We start from the raw sequence: 13,678 nt of genomic DNA on the forward strand, positions 1-13,678 counted from the left end.
AAACGACTTAATTGTTGAACAAATTGGCTCCCGAATGCTGCAAACCAAGAAGTAAGTGTTCTGGTTTGCGAACGTTTTTCGGAAGCCGAACATCTGACGCGGCTTCCACTTGAGTGCAAGAAGCTCCTCCAGCCAATTGGAAGCCGTGCCTTGTCTTTTGAATGGTTTCAGGAGAAGGAAAGGACCCCAGAAACAGATTAAGTTTGAGAACCAAGGTACCACTGTACAAGGTGAGACATAATGCTTAGGCATTTGTTAAATAATTAAATCTGCAACTTGCTGCCTTCTGTGTGTTTTTGGGATGATGGGACTACAACTACCATCACCCCAAACCATTGACCATGCGGGCTGGTGCTGATGGGATATGTAGTCCAAAGGGTGCCAGGCTACAGAAGATTTCATTATATATTCAGATTTTACATGGAACTTTTTGCTCTTAGGGTGCTTTCTTTAGCCCTCTGCTGTCATTTCTATTTGCTTTAGTAACCCGTTCAAATTGTTCGGGTTATCTGCTTCGGTGGAAATTAAGGCAGAGTTGCAAGGTTTGGAAACCATTCTCCCTTTCTCTCAACTTTGGCAAGTAAAGACTTTTGCCCTTTCCAAAATAGCTTTGGAGTTCTTGGGGGATTTACAATGGGATATGAAACACTTCATTTCAAGGTTACCTGCCTTAATCCAGCTGAGGGGACAAGATGGTGATATATATGGAAAATGTGGTGACAGGTTTTCTCCCATACCACATGTTTCGACACAGCTTGCTCTAATTGTGTCTCTTGGGATGGTTCTGATTTTGTGCATCACAAAACTCATTTTGCACTCATGGTTACAATGTGCTATCAGGCGATGATAATCTTTACCATCAAGGATAGCAGAGTAATAAATTCAACTACATATCTCAGAAACCAAAGATGTGACTTCAGTTCTCTGTGCTGTTGAATGGTTTCTTATTTACAAGAGTCTATAAACTGTTTCATTTAGGTACAGTGGTACCTCTGGTTGTGGATGGGATTCGTTCCGGAGCTGCAGTCGGATCCCAAGGTTTTCACAATTGGAGGTGCCTGTTCTGTGCATGTGCGTGGCACTGTAGAGCGCTTCTGCGCATGTGCGTGCACCGAAACCCGGAAAAATACTTCTGGGTTTGCCGTGTGCGTATCCTGAAGGATACATAACCAGAAGTGCTCATAAGTAGAGGTACCACTGTATTGCTAAATATTTGATAAGCATCCAATAGCAACCTCCTGCAAGGTTTATGAGTAATCATCTCAATTCATAGAATTACTCTTTCAACTACTCACAACTACAACTAGATAAGAAAACAGCTTCAGGATGCCATCCAGAATAGATCCTGTTGAAATAAATGGCTGAATGGTTCAACCCAAATGACTTTCAAGGATCCTAAACAGGTTAGGCAGAGGAAGAGGTGTGGGCACTTTAAATGTTTGCTTCAATGATATCTCCCTCCCCAATTGCTTGGTTGGCAGGAGGCACTCACCAGCCAGCTCCACCTCAATGCTTCATGCTCCACCTTGACCAACGGGTGAAGGTAAATCCCTCTTCCACAATGCAGGCAGCCAGCTGAAGCGTCTAGGTGAAGCAAGGAGAACCGATTGGGAAGAATCAGTGCAAAGTTGTAGGTCAAAAGGTGGTGCTGAGCAGGTCTTCCATACTTCATAAGACAGCAAGAAATAATGTGCTGGAACAGTTCCCTGAGTGTCTGTCCAGATTTCAGGGCTTTCTCCAGTGAGAGCAGAATTCCACTGCAGCTTGTAATGAGCCAATGGGGACCATAGATTGTTCCTAGAAATGCCAGCCTTAATCTTAAGAAACTTTCGTTGACATTCTTGGCCCACAGTTTCTCTCCACCCATCTGCAGTACGCCTCTAGTCTAGAATGTATTTTGTAAGCATCAAACAATTGCAAGGGGTGGAGGGGGTGGAGAGGCAATCAAATCTAGAGAAAGAACAGAGAATTAGTCTGCAGGGACTTCAAGTTCAAAATCCTGCAATTTAGTTTTGGCCTTTTCTGTGCTTTGTGACTTTCCTTCCAATGTCTTTGTCTGAAAGCAGCTATGAGTCAGTAAGAGCCTCAATGTGCTGTGGGGAATAAGATCAAACAGGACAAGAAAATGACTTCTCCATCTGTATGGCCAGGGTAGCAACATTGTAGTTACTTACAGAAAAGTCTGGTTTGCAAACATGCTGGAGGTTCTTTTCACTGAAATATGTTGAGCTGTACCAGCAGCCTGATGCTACAATTCCCCTAAGATGAATGCCACTTGTATCAGAGCCAGCTAGCCTGCATCCTGTGCTCAGTCAGCAACAACTTGCCCATATAAAAACAAGAAACACTCAGTACAGGAACTACAACAACACCCATATGCTAGAGCAACTGTTCAGATCCTTCACTAATCAGAGCAATTCTGCCAGACGGTTTTCTCAGACACAGCAGAGGAAAGTACTAATTAAGATGCCATACCACATGCATGGTTGCGACATTGTCTCTATGCTCACACACGCCAGAGATGCTCTCTGCAGATGCATTTTTGTCAGCCTACTCTATCAAATGTATGGAAGATGTGAAGTTACATAATTCATAGCTACCGGTCACCCCCAACAGAAGTACTCCAAATATGTAGCCACTTAGCCTACTCACATTAGCATCAAGGCATACAATCAAGACTTCATAGGAACAGGAATACAAGGAGAGCCCTGACCCCAGATAATTCACCCTATTGCCCTGTAGCCCTGCTATTGACCCAACACCCCACAATCTTCACTATTCTCTGCCTAGCTAGAATGGTTGCAATAACCCCATGCACTGTTAATACATTCTGGACAGGAGATGTCAGAACATTCAGTCCACTTGAATGTGGGCATGTGTGGACTTAATTGGTCTGTCCCACATGATGGCACTCCTCTCCCAATGGAGATGTCACCATGCAAATACGACCCATTTGCTTATTTATTGAAATATTTATATGCTACTCTCTCATAATATATCAGAGGGTGTACAGCAATATGAAAGCATTGTTAAAAACCTTAAAATTACTGCAGATGCCATTGTTGTTGACATACCATTCTGAGGCTGCACACAGGTCTAATGTAGACAAAGAGAGAGGACACAACAAAATCACATGCAGGGCAGTGGTGTTGATGTGTCTCCCTTTCTATTCCACACAGTGTTGCACATGCAGAAATAAATACATTGGTGATCCAGCATGTATCCTGGTGGACTAGCTACTTGTGTTGCAAAGAAAACTAGGATGTATAGCCAACACATCTTTTAAAGCTCTCGATCGTGTCCCATGACTTGCTGATTGCCATCCAATGACGTGAGCGTAATTGCAGGAAAAGTGTTAAGTTCTTAACTCTATCATTACGCAAACTCTATCACACTACACAAAGAAATGCGCAATAATAGTTATTGTTTGGTCATTCAAGGTCCCAACCCTATTCAGCACACAGTTCACTGTACCACCCCATCACTTTTTTTTTTAACCACCATCTGGCAGCAAGATCAAATACCATATCTGTGAAAGGAGATCCCGAAGCAACGTGTGAAAATTGCATTGGGCTTGGGCCATTCCATTTCCTTGATGAAAGTTAATATAGAATAAAAGGACTTAACAATGAGGTTAGAAAAATATACAGCAATACTGTGGCGCCTCTTGGTCATGTGGATGCCTCAACTGCTGCCAATGTTACAGTTGACCTGTCTCAAAAATATACAGTTTGAAGAAGGGAGCAAAGTAACCAGTAAATATTTTCTACAGTAGTGAATATACAGAACTTGCTTTTTTGTCTTTAATCCAGTTGCTTAAGCTGGGCTGCAATAAACACTGCAGTTGTGCCAAATATGCCGGAGCTGGTGACGGAGGAAAATAGGGACAGAGACTGCCGGCTCTTCAAATCAAAGAGGCTAAAAGGCTGCAAATGTCTGATCTGTTTTGCAGGGAATGTAAAGAATCAGAGAACTCCTGACCCTGTTTACATTGGCCATTTCAATGACTAATTGTGGAGAAAATAGCTCTGTTTGGAGTGTGCATGGAAATAGTTTGGGTCTCTGCAGTGTGTCAGCTAATGGCCTAGTAAGGGTGAGAGCCCCCCAGCCTTTATACAACATCAAAGGGACCGTTGATGGAGGCCTTTGTGAAGGAATTAATCCATTTCTCTTTTGTATCATTTTACCCCTCTAATTCCCCATTTCTGTGAATGCTGTGTAGCAAGCAGGCTAAGAAACATGGAGAGCATCTCCAGAGCTGGATAATAGCACAAAACATTTCTTTAAAACCATCTTCTTGCCCCTGTCACACAAACAAGATAATATTTGTGTGATCCCACGTGAATAGAGAAGACCTAATCTATTGAATCCGATTGTTAACCATTTTGTATCGTTAGCCACAAAAGCTGAGCCCTTTCAGACTGCAAAATTGTGACAAAGTTAACCTTTCTCAAAGAGGTTCAATGAGATTAAATGTGCCAGGTTTCGACAAACTTTGTAGCACTGGAGGACCGAACTGCTGAGGAAACCTTCAGGTGTTGGATGCACACAGCATTGCCGAAACAAAATTCCTTCCAGTAGCACCTTAGAGACCAACTAAGTTTGTCATTGGTATGAACTTTCGTGTGCATGCACACTTCTTCAGATACACTGAAACAGAAGTCACCAGACCCTTATATAGAGAGCAGGACTTTGGGGCACATGTTCAAAGCCCATTTGACAGAAGAAGAAAAAAACAGAAGCAGGAGGAACCTCAAAAGTAGCAGACTAGCTTACAATTTTTGAAGTGAAATATTACAACTACCTTCTAAAGAGCCAGCACCACCAGCCACCCATAAGATCCCGATAAAATTACCTCAGTATACCACCAGGTTCACAAACCATGTCTAAACAGGTATATAGACTTGTTTTGGTATATCAGCGTTCTCGTTATCATATTCTCTACTACTGGATATCTGTTGCTATTCTGCCACTTGTGCTCTTTGAAGAATACTCTTGAGACACACCAAAAAGAGCCTTTTGCCATTTAAGACAGATGAGAATCTCTTCAAGTTACTAGCCCCAGACCACCTCTGGCAATCATGTTAACCGGGTTTTGATTCTTTCCATTACAGAGTATCACATTTTCCAGCTTATATCCAACATGCTGGGATTTCTTTCCAGTCCCTTTAATAAAGATTATCAGTATCAGTTGTGCTTGCTGGAATCATCTACATTTCGTGTTCTGTCAGCCTTCAGTTTCATTCTGATCCAGTGAGCTCAGTTCTGGAAAGGAGACTATTGGGCTCTGCCATTTCTTGGTCTTTATAATAGCTCGTCAGTCTATGATTTTATTGCAGATCTTCTGGCATTGTGCTGAGCATTGTTTTTAAGGGTCAACTTTTGAAAGATGGCCATTATGTTATTTATGTATTTCATTAAATATATAAATTACTTAATCGTAAAAATAAAATTAAAAAATGTTATTCTTTTTTCTTTTTGGTCATGATGATAAAATAAAGGTGCAAACGTAAAATGAGCCTGCTGGATCAGACCAAAGCCCCATCTAGCGCAGCATCCTGTCCTCAAAGTGGCTGACCCAGATGCTTATGGTAAACCAGCAAACAGGGCCTGAGCACTCTTTCCCCTGTGGTTTCCAGCAACTGGTATTCAGAAGTATTGCCTTACCCTCCACGAATCTGTCCAAAACAAACATAAACAAGATACAGTTCAGAACAGACAGTACATAAACACAAAAAATAATTAGCTATCTCAGCTTATTATGCTTTGTAGAAAGCGATGTTTTTAAGCCAGGTGTAATTTTTAAAAGCCAGGCAGTGGTCTTCAACTGGGGCTTGCAATGCAATAGAGAATCATATGTTGTGCAGATAAAAATTCAGAGTTGCAGGGTGTATTATGCAGTGCTTTTTTTTCTTTAAAAAATGTCTAGGGGTACTCTCATTTTCCTACTCATATTGAAATACGGCCCCTCAATGAGGCCAAACTCAGATTCACAAAATGTTTATGGGTTCGCGTACCGCTGCATCTCCCCAGGAAAAAAAAGCAGTGGATGAGATAGTAAACAATTAAATAAATAATTGCATAGATCTCAGCCTTTCTCACTATTAAGGTTTTTATTTTTATTTTCAATATTTCTTTTTCTTTTTATGCCAGAAGATATGAGCTCAGCTTTGATCCTGCATTTTCCTGTGAGGCTTGTGCAATGGCATGCAAAGGAGAAACAGACATGACATGCTAATTGCCATTGTCAGAGCTGGTAGCTGGCTGTCAGGAGGCAATGACCCAGCAGTTCAATAGCCAGGCCACAGGGCTCCACAGACCTTCAGGCAAGGCAGGGTTCCTGAAAACTATGAAACTCCTCTGACCGGGAAGGCAAACCCATGCCAGGAGTTATATAAAGCCAGGCAGGCCCCTGTCTCCCCAGACAGACTGATCCATTATGAAGTAGTCAAACATCAAACCAGAAGTTTCAACCTCACCTGAACTTCTTTAGTGGCAACAGAGAGTAAGGTAATTGGACCTGCTCCCAGATTTTCCAATCCAAGCCCACAAACACAGTTGTCATCTTTCTACAATGCTAAGGGCCACCTTCTCTTCTTGTCCTCTGCCAACTGATAGCAAATTGTATGTGTGGTACAGTGTACTCTCTACATCAAACTGGAACTGATCAAAACAGCTTATGTATTTTTAAACACAATGAGAATTCCAAGAAAATATTGGTTGGGATTGAGGTGTAAATGTCAATTTTGCTGAAAATCAATGTTGAAATCTATAGTAACTCTACCACACACAGCTCCACCTCCTTTTAAACATATGAATTGTCCTTTAAAGTTTGGCAGTATTAATAATTTTTTTAAAAAAAATGAGGTCGGGGTATGTTTCAAGCTAACCATAAGTTTTGGGAACCCTTTTCCCGCGCTCTGCTGATACCAAGTGCCACATTAAAAAGCAAAGCTTATAAAAATCTGAGTGAGCATTATCCTCACCCAGGCGCACCAGTTCTGTAGGGCCGAGGTGTCTTTGGCCCCCTCAATATCTGTTGGCAAAGGGCCAGACTCCCTCAATGTTGAGGGAGTGGAGGATGCTCAGCACAGAGCTGAGCGCAATGAGGGCTCCGCCTGAGCATGACAGAGGAGGAGCCACGAGCCATTGAAGCTGCGCCACACTGGGCTCTATGCTTGGTCTCCTCCTGACAATGCAACATCACACGTGCAGTGCATGTTGCATGCATGTGACAATGTGCATGTGCAGTGCATTGCATGTACGTGATGTCACACACATGCACCATGCACTGGGTGCAAGACGGCACATCTGTCCTCCTCTACAGCTTCCTCTAACCAGCCAGGTTACTTACGACTTGATACAACAAATTCTGAGGCTTTCTTGTGATTGACGAAAGCTTGTTTAATTGAGCTGAGAAATATCTTTCTTTCCTGTACGTCGTTTCTATACACAGTGTTTTATTTGACCCCTTTTGTTTCATCAACAGCACTGGAACCATTTAAATTTGATAGTATTCATTACATGCCTATGGATAGAATTAAGTGCAATCCCGTTTGAGGCTCCCCCCCCCTTCCCTGTTGCATGTGTGCTGGGTATTCCCCAATCAAATAGATATCCTGCCCTCATCTGACCCAGCTTTCACCAGCTGTCACAATAAATTAGAATAATGCTGTAAGGATTTTGTCCAGGACAAATGTAGCAAATCAACACAGAATCGAGACCAGCAACAATTGTCTACCTCAATAGAAATATTTCAAGAATGGAACTTAAGACACTCATTTTTGGGAGCAGAAATGAACATTTTTATTAAATGAGTCATCTGGCAAAAGCAATCACCCTTTTAAAAAAACAAACAAACATTTTTACATGTGTAGCTGGGGAAATCTAACCATTGTTTGTTGATGATCAAACAATTGGGTAGACAATTGTCACCTATTTAGAAACATAGGAAGTTGACATACTGAGCCAGACCATTTGTTCATCTAGTTCAATATTGCCTACACTAGAGCCAGGGCAGGATGAGGCAGGATAGAGTAGCTACCTCTGGTGACAGAAGCCCAAGAAGCGATGCCCCTGTGGTCACCTTGTCCACCCAACAACCAGCAGAGAAGTGGTGCCAGCAGCAGCAAGATCTCACCAAAATCTCACTAGAGCTCACCAAAATTCATGAGATCTTGCTGTAATCTGCTCTGGGTGTCTACGCTTTGTGGGCACTGCCATATAACCCACATAAGGGAGGTTGGTGGCATAGCAGCACATTCTCAGTTCGTTTCAGGTGGCGAAACAGGATGTGCCACTTCTGACTAGACGCAACATGGTGTTGCTAAATCAATGCCCAGTATGGCCAATGATCAGGGATGATGGGAATTGTAGTCCAGCAACATTTGAAGGATAGCCCTGGTCTACTCTGGCTAGCAGTGGCTCTCCAGGGCTACCTGGAGATGCCAGGGCTTGAACCATTTTTTAATGGCGGCTTTGAATGCAAGGAATGTTTACTGACACTTGAACATACCCATAAAATGGTGAACTGCATCTCAGAATGCATGTGGAAACTTCCTACTGGAGATAAGAGATAAGGGATATCTGAGGCCTAGTTCTCATTGGTGGAGAGGTCTGTGTCTGGGTCATATGGCTTACTGCTGCCAGTGTGAGGTTCATGTAGTGGAATATCTTCCAGACAAAATCATCTCTGCACGCAGAAAACTATAAGTTGTAAGGACTCTAGCCCAACCTTCTCCCTGGTGTGCTAGTTTTATATTTACATGCCATATTTTATATAAGAAATCCCTTCACACGAGCTTCTTCCTGCAGCCTCATGTAGTACAGCCTGGATGCAGATATGTTATCTCCAGGGGTGGAGGAGGGGTGGTACAGTGAGTGTGGGTCCGCCCCAGGTGTCACCACTGAGGGGGATGAAAAATGTCGGGCGGCACTCACCGTGGGGCCTTAAGCACACCCGAGCCACACATCTCTCCTGGAAGAGATGCAGTGGCTTGGGCATGCAAAGGCTCTGTGCTGCCCAAACGGTCTGCCCACTGCCTCCCCCCCCCCCAAGCTATAGGGCAGCTGAGTTGGAAGAGGCAGGCATACTCCAGAGGCCCCTATAGGCAGCTTGCCCCGCCCCTGGGCACACTGCCCCAGGTGCCCAAGCGGCTTCCTCTGCCACTGGTTATCTCCAGGAGGAGAATGAGGCCATTAGCACTTCAGATTTGCGTAAGAAAGCCCTGGTCCTTTTTAGATTTGCCAAGCTGCAACCCAGAGATTCCAACTTTTATCTTTATGTTGCTGTGGACTCAGAAGACAACACACCCATAGCTTTCCCATCCTGCATCTGTCTCTCTCTCACACATAATAATAATAATAATAATAATAATAATAATAATAAGGCGGCTTCCAACAAAAATTTAAAATACAGAAATCCATCATACATTAAAAGCTTCCCTAAACAGGGCTGCCTTGAGATGCCTTCTAACACACACAAACACACACACACACACACACACACACACACACACCTGCAATCTATGGTACACCTTGAGTCCAGCTTGTTACAGCAGGTAAGGAATGGAGCAGATTACAGGACCAGATGGGAAAACCAGGAATAGCTGAAACTACTTCATCTCTTAATTCAGCAGAATATTTAAAATTTGGGGGGTGGGAGCAGAGAGAGAGAGAGAACCTCTGGATTTCAGCCTGGCCTACTTAGCCCTTATCATGATTTCCAAAATGGATAAAAGAGACAAATATTTTATAATATCTATACAGCTGTGCTAGCTCTGTTTATAGCAAAGAGGGTGCTTTCTGCCATACTAAAACCAGGAGAGCTTGGACCATAAACAAAGGAATGCTGATTAGCAAACAGAAAGTCTGTGGGAAGACCAAAAAGTTGCTATATTGTAAGTTTATCTATGCAGTGTCTGTTTCAGTCTTTTACTAACAGCAGATGGAACAGAACTACCTATGTGATGTCCAAATTGAGATCTGTAGAGCCAAAAACCTCTTAAATTCGCTTAGCATTGGACCATGAGAGAGGTGGGAGAGAGCCCATACTCTTCAGACCACTGAGCTAAACCATATTGAAGCTGGTGTGGTGATTGCATGCTAAATGTTTTCAAGATAGCTGCTCACAATGTGATTTTCCTCGCAAGGATTTGTGTCAAGTTTGGATATCTGTTGCTTCAATAATCTGTATATGCAAGCAGTACTGGCAGCGTTGCCTTGGAGCTGACCACAATCTGGGCTAGGATTTTTGGAAAGTCTCTGTAATTGTGAAGTTGCAGGACTCAAGCCCATTGTTTCTTCATGCTTTGCATTTTAACCACAGTTCTTGGATGCCTACAATAGAGCCGACTTAATGACTCACCAGGGTCCTAGCATTCATATCTCTGAGGTCATGTAACACATTTTCGGGACCCTGGTCTTTGCTTTAGTTATAAGCCAGTTAGTAAAGCAGAATCAAACAATTCTCTAAAGGAGTGGGTGGAATGCTGGATCAAGTTGGAACCTGCAAATGCAATTTTAATTGGGGTTTATGTCTGTTTTTGTTTTGAGATTCATTTCATATGGTATTTTTTAAGTGTTCTAAAACGTGTGTTTTGGCTAGAAAGTACCGCTTTATGGCTCTTGAAAACAGTACTAAAAATTTCTACATGCATATCACCCTTACAACTGATACTGATTATCATGCTTTCTCTGAATTATAAACAGGAATAAACAGGGGAGGAATCATTGAAGAGCTTGGCATCCAAATTACCATTGAATATTGAGTAATTTCCAGGCTCATCCTGAGCCAGCAAAGAAGAGCCACATGCAAAAGCAGGTGGTGGCACGCGAATCCCTTTGCTGTACTGCAGAGATGAGGAACCTCAGACCTGCTGGCCTAATCCAGCCAGCTAGGCCTCTGGACCATCGCCTCCCCACTTCTTTCCCACTGCGGAGCTGTAAACTCCCATCAGAAGAGCTTTAAGCCTCATTCATTCCCCATGCTCTCATCACTCCCACCCCAGCACATGTTGCTCAACTGATTAGAGAATACATTTCCTCACTGCTTAATGTGTTGGGATCTCCAAGTGAAATAGCTTGCTGCCTCCGTTGTTCTCCAAGCTGAATGCCTGCATCCTAATATCAGGGCTACTTGTGCCATTCCCCAGGAGTCTGAGTGTGAGCCCTGCTGCCCAGCCACCTTAGTAACCCATGCTCAGATGGTGCACTGCATCACAATGCGCATCCAAGCCCTTTCCCCACTTGTGAAAGGGGATGCATTTTGTATCCATCATTCTGGTCTGTTAAGGAAGCTGCATATACATAGCTTTCAAAAAGGAGTGGTACAAGTAAGATACAAATATAACATAACATACAACATAACGTTACATATTTGTTTTTTGCTTTCTCAAGATTACATTCCCCAATATAGACAAGCCCGAGATAATATGTACTCGATCCACTTTGAAGCTGTTAATTTACTTTTCAGTATGTGCCACTGAAGACAACCGTATGATTGAAATACATTTGGCAGCTAAAAGTGTTTATTTGTAGCAGGCCATTTAGACACTTTTTTCTGTTTTTCATCACACATTGCATTTTGTTGCTGGGTTTTGAACCCATTTTATCTCACTGTTGGCCAACTGCAAGTGTTGTATATCTTGAGCCACATTTACTTTGGCTTTTTTAATTTTACTGAGTAAAAATTACAGTTGAGTGGGCATCTCTTTTTACCTTGTGTCTTGGTGCCGAGTAGTCAGGAATTGCTTTTCTCTCTCTTATTCTGTGTATGCACAACATCCTGATCATCAGGTTGGTTATTTTTTGCTGCTAATTACTGAAACAAAATACAGCTCTCCTATAAATGAACAAACAGAACAAAGACAAGTGTTGCACGCTAGATAATTCCTGTGGCTCACTGAGGAGCCTGGGCTTCTCAGAGGAATGAATTAATCTGGATCTTCACAGGGGTTGTTCTTTTCCAGGAAAAGTGTTGGGCTGTGATGCCAAATTTGGGTGAGATGACTTTAGCTTACTTCTCTGATCTATGGTTTCAATTCCAAAATCAATCCAGGAAGATAAGGCAAATGCAGACAGCGAAGCATGATGGACATGATGGTTGATTGGTCAACGAATAACAGAGAAATTGTTGCCAGTATAGATCACTAGGACAGAGGAAAGTATCTGCCTGTGTCTGTATGATAACTTAGGTGGGTGTATATGATTGTAGTGTCTCCTGAAGAAGAAGAAAACTAGCATTTTCCTCACTTGCCTTCACGTATAAAAGGTAAAGGTAAAGGGACCCCTGACCGACTCTGGGGTTGTGCGCTCATCTCGCATTATTGGCCGAAGGAGCCAGCGTACAGCTTCCAGGTCATGTAGTCAGCATGACAAAACCGCTTCTGGCAAACCAGAGCAGCACATGGAAACGCCGTTTACTTTCCCGCTGGAGCGGTTCCTTTTTATCTACTTGCATTTTTGACGTGCTTTCGAACTGCTAGGTTGGCAGGAGCTGGGACCGAGCAACAGGAGCTCACCCCGTCACAGGGATTCAAACCGCCGACCTTCTGATCAGCAAGCCCTAGGCTCAGTGGTTTAACCCACCGCGCCACCTGGGTCCCTGCCTTCACCTATACTGCAATTATAATTGCAGGTTTGATCTTAGTTTGTATGTTTCATAATGTTCCCACATGAAATTGGCCTGGAACTTATCCTTTGCCATTGCTGAGGGATAGAAACTGTAAGCAGAGCTTCTAGAGGATTCAGTGTCATGAGTGAGCAATCTTCCGCCACTGTAGCTGCAGCAGTAGGAATGCTCTGCATTCAGGAACTTTTAAATGCAGAAACCTGGGAAGGGTCCCAGAACAATGAAGTTCTGGTGTGGAATCATGCTACTGAATTGTTCTTTAGCTGAATTGTTCTGTTGACTTTGTTATCTATCCTGAACCTCTTGAATATATTGTGATACAGGTCCAGCAATAAATAAAATGGTTTTCATCAGGTTTCTGAATGACTTTTCTACTTGTCCACTTTTAGGTCACTTCTTGGGCAACAATACTGTTATCGATGTGCTGAAGCAAGCTGGGTTTGAAGTAAAGCATATTCCTGCAGGACAACCAATAGAAAAGTAAGCTTCATTTGTCTTTATTTCCCCCCTTTTCTTGTGAATAAGCAAATCTATTACATTAGCCTGAAGATTTTTCAATAATGCATTGTTCGCAAAAACATAGGACATTACATAAACACTAGATTGTAGAATAGTGATAAGAAGTTTTTCAGAATGTCACAGGTCAAAAAAGTGAAGTTTTCTTCTATCTTTCAAGTGTCATTTTCTCTCAGTTTCACATTTTTCCAATCTTACGTTAAGTCCATTTCCACATCAGTTTCTGAATTTTTTTCATTAGCCTGCATGAAAATTCATACCTATTTTCATATACAATGCACATACTTTTTCAATATGCACACCACTTTGCAGTTTTGCAAACAATGCAGTTTTACATGTTCTTTCACTAATGCATGCATTTTTGTTTGTACTTTCCCCAGTGTACATATTTTGTACTTGTTTCTGGATGGAGAACTGTATCACACAATTCAGAGAGATGTAAATTTCAAAGGATAACTGTGGTTCAGTTTCTGTATTGTTTCTGGAAGTAAGAATTAGACAGGTTCACCTTTAAATGCAAACCATCCCTAT

At 42.4% G+C, this 13,678-nt stretch overlaps 1 protein-coding gene across 1 annotated transcript in view; it reads left to right on the forward strand.

Moving 5' to 3' along the window:
• The window catches only part of TRABD2B (TraB domain containing 2B), a 254,974-nt gene that overhangs the window by 220,693 nt on the left and 20,603 nt on the right, over positions 1 to 13,678 (forward strand). Inside the window, exon 5 of the mRNA XM_035121644.3 lies at positions 13,021 to 13,111. Coding sequence (XP_034977535.2) covers positions 13,021 to 13,111 — 91 coding nt within the window. The remainder of the gene's footprint in view (positions 1 to 13,020; positions 13,112 to 13,678) is intronic.

The sequence above is a fragment of the Zootoca vivipara genome, chromosome 7, assembly GCF_965207765.1.
Source record: "Zootoca vivipara chromosome 7, rZooViv2.hap1.1, whole genome shotgun sequence".
Lineage (NCBI taxonomy): Eukaryota > Metazoa > Chordata > Lepidosauria > Squamata > Lacertidae > Zootoca > Zootoca vivipara.